General features: G+C 32.8%; 1 protein-coding gene across 2 annotated transcripts in view; it reads right to left on the bottom strand.

Annotated features, from left to right (window-relative positions):
* Positions 1-2,553: 2,553 nt before the first annotated feature.
* LOC106466353 (phosphatidylinositol 4-phosphate 3-kinase C2 domain-containing subunit alpha-like) overlaps positions 2,554-15,389 on the bottom strand; it is a 46,386-nt gene continuing 33,550 nt past the window's right edge. For both annotated transcript variants that reach the window (XM_013926632.2, XM_022394342.1), the window contains exon 3: positions 2,554-12,273. In XM_013926632.2, coding sequence (XP_013782086.2) covers positions 7,259-12,273 — 5,015 coding nt within the window. In that variant the 3' untranslated portion in view covers positions 2,554-7,258. The remainder of the gene's footprint in view (positions 12,274-15,389) is intronic.

The following is a 15,389-nucleotide window of genomic DNA, read 5'->3' as shown; positions in this document are numbered from 1 at the left end:
CCTGGCGTGATACTAGTCACGTGACCTCGCTTACGCAACATTATGTTGATAACCTTGAAAAGTTTTGGTCCCAGTGAAGAGAGCATTACTATAAGAATATAGATAAGGTTAGAAACAGTAATGATGAATACGCAAAACAAGCCTTAGCCATTAATCCAGCCAAAGAAAAGCCTGCCACCCTGGATATATGACAGAAAAACTAAAGCAAAGATATCAGTACCAAAAAAAACCAGAAAATATCGAGAGGTAGCTCTAAGAAAAGCCACCAGAAGGATAAGCTTAGAGCCAAGTCACTTTCAAGGTTTATTGTTTGTTTGTTTTTAATTATGCACAAAGCTACACAAGGGCTATCTATGCTCTGCCCACCACGGGTATCGAAACCCGGTTTCTAGCGTTGTAAGCCCGCAGACATACCGCTGTGTCACTGGGGGGCTTCAAGGTTTATAGTACTAAAAAATAAAAGCTATGAGAAAAGTGTAAACGATTTTCGAATAAAAAGGAAGTAGGAATGGGAGCACCAAAAAAGTAAGGAAACAAGGTAGGAATGGGCAGGAAACACTTCAACACTCGGTGGTTTTTGACATGGCGCAGCCTCAAAGTGGGCGTGGTCATCATTTCACCCATTCCTACCTTGAGTTTTACTTTTAACTTTTATCCAATTATAGACTTGAATTGAATTTTATCAATAGCTAATCTTTTCTAAATACTCAACAAGTTTTAAAATTTCAAAAATCAGCAGTTTGATATTATTTTTTTGGCACACCCCTTACCAGTTAGATGGCTATAATGTCTCCTATGAGCAAAGTATGACAATTGGAGCTTCCTATCTCACTTTCAACATCAAACACCTCCCAGCTCGTTAGGGGCATGTAATTTGATTACATACATACATCTGTAGTTGGTTACTGAAACAAAGTTAAAAATAGAGAACTTTAGCTATATACACTTTTCATTTAGTTTGAACAATAACCAAGTTTCAAAAAGCACACGAAGTAGGTGTGGGACGAATAATAGCTTCACCCACTTTGAGGTTGTAATGTTACCCATCCATCCCTACCTTGTTTCCTTCCTTTTTGATGCTCCCATTCCTACTTCCCAATATTTTTATTTAATTTTTTTTACACTTGTATAACGAAGTTCCGTGAAGCATAAAATTAGTTGAAACACAAAAAGAGTTTTTGTCTCAAGAAGATTGTAGACTGAATCTCTGTTGGCTACTGCACTATTCTATACAACTAGTGAATTGATTGTATAAGACTTAATACTGTAGTTAAACTTAAGTTAAAGAGATTTAATGTAGGAGGATCCGAAACAGGCTCTGGTTGTTGCCATTCCAACTCTGAAAAGCTAATAAAATGCAAGCTGTATTTGGGCATTGACCTAGGGAAACAGTAGTCAGTAGGTTACTTTGTGTCTGTGCGAGTTTATGATAACACTAACAGAGGGACTACTGAAATAAAGGGATTTGAAAATAATAAAGATCTCAACCAAGTTAGACCTTTTCAAATGTCGATCCTAAATCACTTCCAGGTTGTGGGTTCATATCTCAATGATGAAGCTAAAATTCAGTACATGAGCATGACATTACTGTATGGAAAGAAAGGGATTAGAGAGCATGCTATTCAGTTTTTCAGATAGCCCCCACTTCTGAAAGTTGAGAAATGTTGGTTAAATTTAATATTCTTTGTTCTGGAGAAATTCTTTTTCCACAAAACAATATATAGTTAAAAACAACTAACTAAAAACTAGAATTTTTATATGACACCTAAATGTTATTTGCAGCTGTTTTTTTTTTCTATCATAATTATTTATATTGATGCCAACCATACAAGCGTTTTTTTAAAATATATTTTGCAATGTTTGGTGACTGTACAGGTAATCATCAACAAGGCAATTAATGACAATGATTATCATAAAAAACATTTTTCTACAAACCCCTAACATGGTGTGGTACATGCAGTACAAAAATGTTTCTAACACGTCAAAAAATATTTAGCAGTTATTACTGGTATTGGCGAATTGTATAATCGTTGAAACACTAAGTATTAACTGCATATTTAAATTTTAAATCAACTACATTATTAGAAATATTATCTTATTTTGGTGCCCCATGTATCAGTGTTGTGTAGAACAATGATTTCTTTACAATTTGAAACATGCATATGCTCTGATGGTGAACTGCACAGTTACTGAAACATTGGTAAATAAATAATATAGATACTTAAATGGTTCGTGTCAATATCGATAATTGTTATAGAATTTACAACACCCAACCGATCAATCTTCATAAGTACATTGAGACAAATTTCGTTTGTAACACTTTTTTGTTTGTTTAGTCATTTATACAAACTTGTTTCTTTTTTGAAAATAAGGCATATTTTATTTTTTATACTTTAGAAAACAATATTTTTTATTTCATAGTAACTTTTGCAAAGATAATTTTTCAAATTGATGTAGATTTCTAGACCTTTGAATTTTGATTTAATGATTGTTGGTAAACATTGTCTCAAGATTTCAGTTTTATACTTCAAATTAACAAACATTACATGTGTATAAATACTTAAAAGCAATTTTTATTTCTATCAAAAGTATGCAAACATCAAACAAAAATGGGATTGTGGGAAAATTATGTTATGTAACTGGAAGAGCAGACAACAGATACTTGTATACATGCAATACATTAAAGTTTATAAAAACTTCACAAATTTCAGTTACCACTGAAATCTATTCTAAGCTAAATTAAAAAATAACCACTTCTCTGGAAGTAGTTCATTATAAATACACAAGTACAAATGTATATACCATTAGCATAAAAAAAACACTTAATACTATAAGATTATTTACAATTTTGTTAATCATGTATAGGTGCAAGATTGCCACACACACACAAAAACAGAGCTGAAATACTGTTTTCACTTGCCTCTAATTCAAACAGTTAATTTGGAAGAGTTTAATGATTCATGCCTTTTTTTAACATGCAACTAATTATACCACAAATCAATATATTCCCGATTCTTTATCCATAAGGTATTCATTGAATGTTATGTATAATATTAAAAGTACTTTATTTTCGTACTTTTGTAAAGCAAGTTACATTTACTTATAAAAAGTTTAATATTCTACAAATACATATTTAAAATAAAAGTTTATCTAAAAATATAGGTTCAGTTCATACTAACTTTTAAATTTTGCTTTTTTGAGTTTTGTTTTTACTGATTTGTTCTCAACTTTTTGTCTTGCTGATAACTAGGCAAGTACTTTAAAAGTTCTTATGCTTTTAAGTACTGGAATACACTGCATTTGTCACCTAGTATTAGAAAAATTATAAAGACATACAGGATTTTTCCTTGTTATATTCCTAAGTTTACTGCATTCCTAAAATAATTAATAGTCCTATTATTATTAACACCAATAAATATTATACATAAGCTGAGGCCTAATATTAACAAAGTAAATTCTGCTTTTACATTACTATTGATTTTAAAACCATCATCATCATCCTATAGTCATTGCCGAGTGGATTTTTACTTTTTAAACTCGGTAGGTAGCTTGCTCTGACCTGAAGTTAATATTATTATATTCAGTACTGTCTAAGATTCAAAATAGTATCCTGAAAGTAACAATCAAATGTTCATTTAATCTGTTGGTTATAGTTATGTAATTAGTATAAGTAAGTTTTGATTTATTTAGGAGTGTCTGAATATAAATAACTAAACAATACCAATTTCTTGTTCATAGAAGTTTCAGTTATTCATTATTTATTTCCTTTACAATCAGAATTATATTTGTATAAAAAAATCCTAGCTTTCCATATTTACAGATTAAAAAACAGTTGGTACTGTATGGTAAAAAAAATCCATTTGTTAGTAGAAAAAAAAGGCATCTATATCCCTTGAACATGCACATGTAAAACTATGAGAGGAAACCTGTACACATACACACATGTAATAAAGCATACCTCATTTATGAAAAAATAATAAGAAGCAGAAAATATTTAAAATTTCAAGCAATGATTATAAATTTTAATAAAATCACTAAAAACAATCAAGTAGCTAAAATAGCAATAGCTCCAGCAGCAGTTATATACATAATAACCCCTTCATAAGGTTTCAAGTACTGTCACTTGGTTACAGCTAACATTATGGATGTATTTATTATTTTCTATGTACAAGGTAGTTTCAACTAAATTTATATGTCACCATAACTTATAATAGCTCAAAGGTGATTCTGTATAGAAACAAATTGTGCTAATTAAAGGTTAAGAACAAACTACTATATTTTTCAGCACCAAGGTGGTTTTCATCACAAACTCAGCTACTAAAGCTCTTCACAACTTTCTATCTTTAACCTTCCCAAATGAAAACTTTAAGGAAAAATAATCTGGCAAAATAAATTCTCTTTGGTCTTAAACAATAGTGAAGCACACATTTAAAATAATGCTCACATGATAAACCATCTAGTTTGTCAGTTGCTTTTGCAAATAATGGCAAACAATTTTGACATGCAGAAACACACAAGCATTTTTCAAAAAGAAACAAAAATAAAAAATATTTACTACCAAAATACAAATAAGATACTGTAAGTAATTTTAAATGTGAGCTTTAATCAGGGCCCATAACAAAAGTGTAAAATATTTTCAATATTTAGATTAACTTCAATGCCTACTTTCAACTAGCTAGTAAGTGAAAACCAGAATTGTAAGAGTTTTATTATCATGTAAGAAATGAATTTAAAGGATAATACTGGTTTTAATTTTGTTTTATGAAAGATGTTCATATAAAAGAGAACTACAAACCTTCAAAAAAATCTCTTCAAACAAGTACAAAAAACAAACTTAAATCAAAGCTGTCATCAGGACTACAGAGGAATTATGGTAAACATTTACAAAACAGTAGTAAGGGATTCAATCAAGTTTTCCAGCAATAGATATGCAAGTTTATATTTTGAAAATGTCAAACAATTTCATGATATGTTTTATCATAGATTTCATAGTATTTTTTTTAATTAAAAATCTTCTTCACACTCTATCTGTCTTAAGTCCACAACAAAGCATAAATCAGATTCAGGCATTTATAATCACCATTCCACCTAAGGACTCTAGACTTATGCAATACATAATGTTCACCCAACTCCAGCTACATGCTGTCAACAGACAAAGATATTCCACCCAAAACCTTCAAGCAGATTTCAGTATAATAAGATTTGTGTTATCTAAAATTTCCTTGATACAATAATATTTTGAGAATATATATACACATTATAATAAAATAGCTATATGGTAGTTTTACAATATGCAACACTTTCTAGATTTTAAGAAAAATATATAGAAACAATCATAAATATAAACATATATGCAAGTACATTAGTCAAAAAATGTATTATAATGTAAGTGACTAAAATCCATAAAATCAGACAAGATCAAAGAAATCAACTACTATAAATATACAAGACACTATTTTGGACCCATCTTTTTAAAAGCCACACTGGCTGCAATATAGCATTGTATTCTACAATCTATATACACAACATTTAACCACTTTAAAACTTATTTTTTGTTTTTTTATAAAATTTTGATCAATGTTAATGCTCACAAACTAAGTGATCGTCTAGTGATTGATAAGAGTGAAATAAGCTTTTTAAGTAACTGAGTATACTTTTATAGGTGCTTTTTTAACTTTTTAAAATATAATTATAAATTGCCAAGTATTAATTTTAGAATTAATTGTATTTGACACCACCACATATATATATCACTGGCATGAACATAACCTTGCTTGCCTTTTAAAAGTCTCTTTGCTAACACTACATATTTTTCAAGGTGGACAGTGAACATGTATAATTTGCAAGGACCCGATACAAAATTTTAATTTTCTACTATAATACTAATTTTCTGTGAAATAACTAGAAAGAATAATGCATCTTAAGATATGCATGCCAAGCCTTGTGGCTCAGTTATAATCTTGAAGACTTATAATGCTAAAAGTCAGGCTTTAGATACCCAAAGTGGGCACAGCATAGATAGGCCAATTGTGTAATGTCCACTTAAAACACTCAAAAGAAAAAATAAGTAAATTCACTACAACCATAATATTCAACTTGTTGTTCCAGACTTTGAATTCATAAAAATATTCCCAAAGTTCTTGATAAGATTGTTTTTACTCAGAAAAATACACCGGAACCTAATCACTATATACTACAGATATAAAATGTCACAATATCAATATACAAGTTTTAAAACTATTTGACTTCAAATGATCTAAACCTCTGTAAAGATGAAGTGACAAACTATCATTAACCTTAATGGAAAACTAGATCCACGTGTGTGTACATAATAAGTTTTGTGATGCTAGTTACATAACTACTGGAACATAAAACTGACTAAAGTTACAGTTATTTGGCAAGATTCAAAGTTATAGCCAGTAAAAGTTGCTTTACACTAAATGTTTTGATACTAGAATTATATATAAATTTCTTCCTTTTATTAAATGCCTTTTAATTATTATTGCCACATTAAGCAAAACTTTGAAGAGAGAAAAACCTCCAAAGAAAAAAAACAAAACATGTGGATGTATCTACCATTAAACTAAGAACTGCTGTTAGAACCCAGCAGAGCACAAAATATTTTTGTTTGCTTACAAGTTAATTAGCATAAGGGTAAGTTAAACTTTGGAAAATCTCAAGTAGAAAGGAAGTGTTTAAAATTCTAACATATAACAATAACTTGTGGTAGCTAAGAAAAGTCGAGTAGCACTACATCAAGTTAAGGTTTACACCGACTAATTCTTCCCTTTTTTGGAGAACATTTTTCACATTTACAAAAAAGTATATATTTTTCTGGAAAAAAAACAACAAAGTATGCCTGATGTCAATAATCTTCTTAGTACAGACAGTTTGGGTGAGAGATAAAAGTCCACACAGATTATAGAAAATGTGAAATAAAAATAACGAATCTTTGAAATCCAGGAAGTAAAAAGTACTGTAGATATTTTTGTTTTTACAGATGGTACGTTTTGATCCTGTTGTTTGATGAATGAACCCTCCTCATCATAAAATGTTCCACACAACCATGTCTTACATGCAGTACAACGTTTTTAAACTGAAGGCACAAAATAATTTTCACTTGCACTGGTCAAATTCTCTTTACTATTAGTTTAATAATGTAATCTCTTTAAGGAAAAATATGTAAGTTGAAATATTAGATAAAACATATGCAACAGAAAAGAAATAAATACAATAGCAGAGGGTAACTATTTAAACATTACAGAGAAAAGCTGCCTAGAGGGTACCACCTAACATTTTCCTTTAACAGGTTTAGTTCTTTAAGGGGAATCAAGGTTGACCCTAGAAACTCGTTTTCTTGGACTCTATCAAAATTCCACACAGACAAGTGTAAAGTACGGCTCTTTACTACATCCAGAGGAAGTCCATACACAAGCATTTCCATAAAAGTTGGATGTGTATTCTTCCAAATGACTTTTGTTTTTCTCTTAGTGAGCTTATGTGGATCAGGGATTAAATATGTTTTCACATAAGAATCTGGAGCACTGTTCTTGAGAGACCTCAGATTTTTAGCATGCATCACCATCACAAAGAGACTGTTGTTCTTGTATTCAACAGAGAGTTTTACCTGTCCCTTAATTCGACCTCCTGACTCTCTTCGCCGAGTCACAGTATTTGTACCTCTCAATGCAGCATTCTGAGAAGAGCCTTCTTGGTCTCTTAGGAGTGGATGGAAGAAAGTATAAACCAATGAACAATGAGCAATTTCATCAGCCATACCCAAGAGCTGTTTCAAAAAATTATCAACTTCTATCATTCTCTGTTCTGCAACTTCTCTAATGTTGGATCGTCCAACAAAAGACCCTCTTGGTAAAGGATGAAACTTTGCTAATGGAAACATCATGCAAAGCTTCTGATGAAATTCCCAGAATTCCCTATAGGTGCGGAAAACAGTCATTGACTGATTGACATTTTCTCGTGTGACCTTGATTTCATAAACATAGTACTTTTCTGGATCATAGCGCTTTTGGTAAGATACCACTTTTAAAAATTTTATACAACCATCAGTCTGTTTAGTGAAGGTCTTAGGACTGAAGGATAACAATAATTCATCATTGTGATCTCCTGTAAAACGTAACTGAGCCAAGTTGTGGATGAAAAAATTAAACTGGGTAAACCAAGACTTTAAACTGTCTTCAATCATACGTGTAAAATGTGCAGTAGCTTCTGCTTCAGAAATGTGGGGTAAAAGTGCTTTCTGCACATAGTGTACTGCACTCTCTGTAACTCCAGGGATATCAGAGGCAGCCATCAATGAGAACAGAGTCAATAAAATACTTCTGTGTTGACGAATAATATTAAAAGCCTGGCAACAAATGTCTATAAAGTTCTGGAACTTCTCAGAGGGTTTGTCACCACCATTGATAACATAGACCATGTCTGAAGTTAGAATAAATGGTGTTCGATCACGTTTTATGTTACCAAATGTCTGTGCATCACCTAGGAACTTTCCAAAATCAATATGAAACATATGACCTGAGGTTTTTAACATAATATTATCATTGTGCCGATCACATATTCCCAAAATGTATGTAGCTACACAGTATCCAGCACAGGAAAGAGAAAAGTTTTCAACTGCATGTTGATACTCAAGTTCAGATGCATTGTGTTTTTGAAGCCATTCTGCTATAGGACGATCTTTAAATGAACCTGTCAGGCCATGTTCAGTTTGAATTTTTCTCAATGTTTCTGCTTCAGTCACCATCTCTACAATGCCTTTTTTTACTTCTGTAGGTATGCATGTAAAAGTGATAATTTTTAAATCCAGGCCTTCCTTCAGCCACAGTTTGTCCATGATTCTTATCATCTGAAGAGTTAGCATATCCTGACGCAGGTCATCTCCAACTTTGTAGATAGTTTCTATTGGTTTTGTCCCTTCCTCAGAACTTTTAAATATTAGCTTGAGTGGAAGTGTATTAGAGGTGAAATAGCTACAACATTTTATGTCCACTCCGTGAACTTCAAGACTAGGGCTCAGAGGAAGGACTGTGGGGTCTTTTTGAAGATTATGATGAATAGATTCTAATCCTTGAAGCAAGGTGGACAAACGAAGAGAATCTTTAGTATTCTTAATTCGATCAGCTATATCTGACAAGCTATTTAGCAGAGATTCTTGATTTTCAATTAACTCTCTCATAGCCTTGCCTGATACAGTGAGAAGAGCATTAAGCATTAAATTCATTCTTCTTCCAGCAAGTGGATCATTAATATTCTGTTTCAGAAGCCAGTACAAGTGATGAGTTACTCTAACACTGGTCAAAGAGCGCTCCAACAGAAACCAAGCTAGAGGAGAACTGTCCCACGTTTCAAAACGTAAGGCTTGTACAAGCTGTGGAAGGTAGTCACACAATTCATCACATCCCACATTTTTAATCCACTGGACAGCTGTATAACGGACTTTATAGTCAGGAAAATGACGCAGTAACAACACAAGAGCATCTATAGGTGGCAAAGGACACCACTCTTGCAACAAGAAATATATATCAGATAAACATGCCCAGTCCCATCCATGAGCTGACTGCAATATCTTTGGGAGTGCTTCAGGAATGCCATACATACAATGGCGATTGGCCCACAATAATTCCTTTTCCTCTTGGGAAATACCAGTAAGATGATCTTTTTGAACAATCTCTAAAAGTTGTTTCCTAGTAACAAAGTCAAGCTGATCAATGTCCTTTTTGTAGGTTACAGAAATATCTCCTTGAATTACATCAGGGAATACAACTGTACTATCAAATTCAGTAAGACCGATTTGTAAAACTGGACAGCTAGAACTAGGATTGCACACAGCAGGTCCCATTTCTTTCTTCATTTCATCAGACCATAAGCCAAGTAAGTAGTTACCCTGACAAAGTTCTCCTTTAAAATTGAACAAGTTCATTCCACACCAGCCAATAACAATTTTCTCTTTCTGAGTAGCTTCTGTTTGCTTGGATTCTGCAGGAACAGCAGGAACACCAATAAGTGTAAAATATAACTTTGCTTCTCTAGGCAAAGTACAAAGACAGACTGTCTGAAAGTGAAGCCAATCATCAAAAACAATTCTATCAAAAAAGCTTTTTTTCACAGGAATGGGTTTGGAGGTGGTAACAGAAGCTATTTCCTGAGAGCCATGACACAACACACATGAAACAAAAAAATGATCAAAAGTATTTGTCCAATGAGGTAAAACTCTATGAACTGGCCCTACGTGAACAAGAAGTGTGTCTAATATGCTTGTAACATCCATTTTGCTACTTAATTCTTTATCTAAATCAGAAGAAAACTGCAAAGTAAAATCTACTTCATAGGCTTGGCAGTACATCACAAGAAGCTGATATACTGCTTCATACAGTTGATTAATAATCAAATCAAGTCTGAGTAAAGTGTTATCTTTCTGGGTTGATGTTAAATTATCATTAGTATGCTCATTCACACTTTTATCCTGTGAAAATATATTACTTTGGCAGAATTCTGATTTTCCAAATGTTTCACATATTTCTTTCAGGTTCTGAAGAGAATCACTGATCTCTACAGTTTCCACATGGGATAACGTACACAATGCTTTCAATGCTTGGATTACACCTAAAGGTTGTAGCGTATCTTCTTGTTCATTTCTAGCATGTATTTTCAGTTTTTCTACCTCTTTTGTGAGGGTTTCCATTACAATTTTGACTGCCTCAAAGTTAACTGTCAGTGATAATTTGGGTGACATCAGGTCAATAGGTTTTATTTCGAAACTCTCTATATCATCTTGAAGCGTTCTTGCCAGAGGATGCTTTAAGTCTTTCACGTGAATGAGTCGGAGACAAACAGGTTGGTCACATTTTTGACAGTACTGAACATATTCATATTCTCCTAGAGATGAGTCACACGTTAAATATTCAGTAAGACCATGAACCTTTAGGATGAAGTCATCCATGTTTATGTCCTTTAAATCATCAAAAGTACTGCATACGACATGACTGATAATATGTTCAATACTTGTTCCCATGTCACAGGTAAAAGTGATAGGTCTAACACTATATTCAGAACTAATTTCTATTTTAATACTGTACGAATTGTACTGTTTATTTTCTAATGTTGCACTTATCACTAGGCCTTCATTTGTGTTATGATCATCACTTGGAAATTCTGATCTCAGTTGTTTCAGTTCATCACAAAAATGATTTAGCTCAGTATTACAAACATAGCTTCTCTTTACAATCTTAATATAATTTCCAGCAATGGGTTCCAGAGGATTTTTTATATCTGATTTTTCAACAACTTTGTCACTGGTAACTTCATTAAATTTTAAGGTAGGAAAAAACTTAAGTTTCTCTTCAACATGACACACCTTGCCATCAGTGGAAGACAGAAAGTCAAAATTATCTTTTTCACCATAACCCTCTACCTGATCAGGTAAGTGGAAGTCCATGAAAGCTTGCCTCTCATTTTCTAGAGCAATCTGGAAATCTTTTGGCTTTGTTTGATTATTATTTTCAGCAATTAGAGGATCAAACATACTAAGAATATCATCAACTGCACTTTGACAACTTTTTTGATTAATGGAAGTTTCAAGATCTACACCTAAGAGGTCTATTAAATTACTACTATTTTTTGGTTCTGAAGAAGTTAAAACTGATTCAACACTTATGTGACGAGTTTTACTATTTATGACACAAATACTGTTTCCTTTAGGATAATTTTTATCCAGCTGTATATTAGTAGTTGCAGTCAAAACAGATATGTTGCTGTCTTCAGAATTTCTATAGACATTTGCTAGTTCTGGTGAAGAATTACTGTGTTGTATATTATACAGTGTAAATTGGGGATTAGCACTGAGAGAATACTCTAAGATCTGTGGCGATTGGATACTAGGTCTTTGAGAAAAGAAAGACGACATATTTGACCACATATATTGAGGATTGGTCTGAAACTTTGAAGATATATCAGCAAAATTATCTCTCCTAATAGGTTCTATACATGTGCTTATCTGGTTAGATGAGCACTGTGAAGGTAGATTGTCATCAGATTCTGATTCTAAAAGATCTTTCATAAAAATGTTTTTGTGAGACATGTTTGCTTTTTCTTCATCTGTACCAGAAAAAAATATAAGATCTTCTATGTCTGAAGACTGTTGAGCTTGTGGAGGAGGAGGAGGAGGAACTAACATGAGTTCGTCAACATCAGATGGATAAGTTTTGCCTGATGATGGAGCAAATCGTCTAGGAGGGAGTGGTGGTGGTGAAGCAGCTGGAAAAAAAAAGTACTTTAGCTTTCTGTCATTTCATCTATAACACACACACACATACAAAAGATATAAATATGTACCATGCACTATATCTGATACATAAGATCCAAGCTAAAAAACATTTAAAATAACTCAATTTTCAAAACTTTTCAGTAAAAACCATATTAAAGATCCAGATTTCTTCAAAGTTTCCTTTTAACTGAAAAAAACAACAAAGACAACTATTTTCTATTGTCAAAAGTATTTTTAATTCTTCAAATGCTGAGACAAACTCCAGTCACAGGAAAACAATTCTTTTACCTTCAGAGAAGGTTTTGAATTCTAATATATTTTCCCTGACAGTAGGCATGTAGTTGAATTTTTATTTCATCAAACTGGCAGGTAGTTCTTAAAGTTATAAACTGTATATTATAATCATACATACTAATTTCTAAACACATCCACTGAAAGATGTGAAATAGCTACAAAGATTTTTATATAAAGTACCTGAAATGAAATAATGTATAAAAAGGAATATTTTGCAGACAAATAGCAGGTACTGAGAGAGAGAGAGATAGAGAGTAAATTTTAAAATTTTAGGTCAAATGAAGATAGGTCATACGATAGTTCTACATAGATCTCGGCAATCAGATTGATCAATTGGTAAGTTATCAGCATTGATTACATCTTAGTATCACATAAAGTAACAAATTAATCAAAATTACAATTGACTAATTTCAAAAAAGTTATTATTTTCCTATATTGAAAATATCTTTCTGAAAGATACCCCTTCTCAAAGTGTTTTGTGCAGTGCTGCCCTCTATATGCAAAACATTTCTTGAATGCCACAAACCTTAAACTCTCACATACCTAATGATCAAGATGGTTTAACTGCGTCTCGCATGTAAGTCATCATGTGACAACCCTCCACCAATAGAAGTGCAACACACCCTCCTGATGCATGACTCCCTCTATTCAATTCACCCAAACTATCACTTCAAGAGTAGGCAGAAATGGAAGCACCAGTTTTCAGTGGGGAGGTAGGGTGGAGAGGTTTGGAGGAGGTAAGTACCTATCAGATATATATTTTCAGCATAGGAAAATCATAACTTCCAATATGGTACATTACCTCTTCTGACATGTATAGCTGGAATTCCACACTGAATGGGTGGAGGGATAGAAAGAACTATTTTTTGAAAAAGTCCGAAGAACACCCATGAAATGTAATCCCCAATAGGAGAGGAACATGTGTGGGAGACCGGACCATTTGTGTACCAGGTATACTCTTCACCCAGTGTGTAAATAAGTGTCTCGTACAAGGTCAGAAAGTGGGAGGAGCACAACCAAAAGGGAGAAAAAACTGGATGGGTTCGAATCTGAATCACAATATACTAAAATATCAATCCAGTGAAGAAAGAATGAAGAGAAAACATCTACAGACAGGAAAGTGGGGAAAGCTATAATAGATGTGTTCCAATGTGTAGAGTGGCTAAGGCATGATGGACTGTATGTGACTGGTCAACTCCAGTCCAAAACCAACCGGCATTGGGATTACAACATTGGGAAGTGGGTTGATTCTGTAAAAGATATGCAACCTCACCCTCGGGATGGAACTGCACAGAAGCTGGATGCAGCATCTATCTCCAGGACCCACAACATGGAAGTGGAGCATATGTATTTTTAAATATACACATCATCATCCCCCAGATAGGACCACACAGAAGTTGGAGTGCAACACCAACCTCTGTATCCCTCCACACGGAAGTGGATCACCTCTAGAAAATAAATGCAACATCCCCCTCTGGATAGAACGACACAGAAGTTGGGTGCAACATCCACCTCTGGGACTCACTGCATGGAGGTGGAGCACATGATTGGAGGATCAAAAACACCATCTACACCAGCAGAACACCACCACCTTACTCTCTACTGAATGGAAATGATAACATTCAGGACTCCTCCATGGTCCACCATCACAGGGGTAAGCTATTGTAGCAAACTACTACAGAAAACTAACTGTAGTCAATAAATAAACAGGTAGATTGCTACTTTGCAAAAAATAAATAAATGAACAAGTGAAAAGAGCACAACTGAAATATGTCTTCAGTTGATCATTTCCTAACAATAAGTGATAGTTCAATAGAATCAAATAGAGGTAGTCACATGTTACAAGAGGGTGTGTCACACTACTATTGGTGGAGGTTTGTTGCATGGAGATTTACATGCGAGATACAGTTGAACCACATTGATCATGGGGTACGTGGGAGTTCAAGGCTTGTGGCATGAAAATAAATTTCTTTGCATATAGGGAAAACTTAACAAAAATAGCTATACGTGTGAGTGGAGGTAATGTACTGTATTACAGATAATAACTAATCAGGATTAGTTTCTGATTATTACTAATTAATGAGTGAAAATTAATCAATTAGCAAATTCCATTAATCACCTAGCACTAATTCTACATACACTGTTATTTGATAGAAAGTAATTATGAACTAAGTAATTTAGATACAAAATAAATAACTTGCAGTTTATTGCAAAAAACTTGTATAAATTTTTTAATAATAATACAGACTTTAATTTTTTTTAAATAATATTTTTACAACAAATTCTTCAAGTTAACAACTATAATTTACTAGGATAATATTGCAAAAAACTATATTTTTTGTATTGTTTAAAAATGGTTGGAGTTACATGAGTGACGGTTACAAGAAGTAGTTCTTGAAAGATTAATGGTATTAGTTTGATTGATGGAATAATATAAAAAACAGTAATAACCAGAAACACTAATTTATATAATAAATAAAACATGAATGTAATTATATGAAGTATTTATTAAATGTTTTAGAACCTTTAAAATTCCATGTTTAGTAATCTATAGGTACAAAAGAAACAATATGGAAAAATGAATCAATTACAAATTTAGATTAATTGATTAGTTTATATCACAACAGTTAATGTAATTGCTGCTCATAGGTAACCGATTAAATCTCAGAGTTCTTCCACCTTGTCTTCTTGTCAGTGTTCTTACCAGCACTTTATACTTGTGTTTATTTTAACATATTGTTACGTCTCCGTGTGTTAATTAATTTTCCGTAACTTCGTACCGACGAAACTTAAGTGACACAAGTCTTTACTT

This window comes from Limulus polyphemus, unplaced genomic scaffold (assembly GCF_000517525.1).
Source record: "Limulus polyphemus unplaced genomic scaffold, Limulus_polyphemus-2.1.2 Scaffold2233, whole genome shotgun sequence".
Taxonomy (NCBI): Eukaryota; Metazoa; Arthropoda; class Merostomata; order Xiphosura; family Limulidae; genus Limulus; species Limulus polyphemus.
Note: the sequence above shows the minus strand (reverse complement) of the source record. Positions and strands in the feature narration are given on the sequence as shown.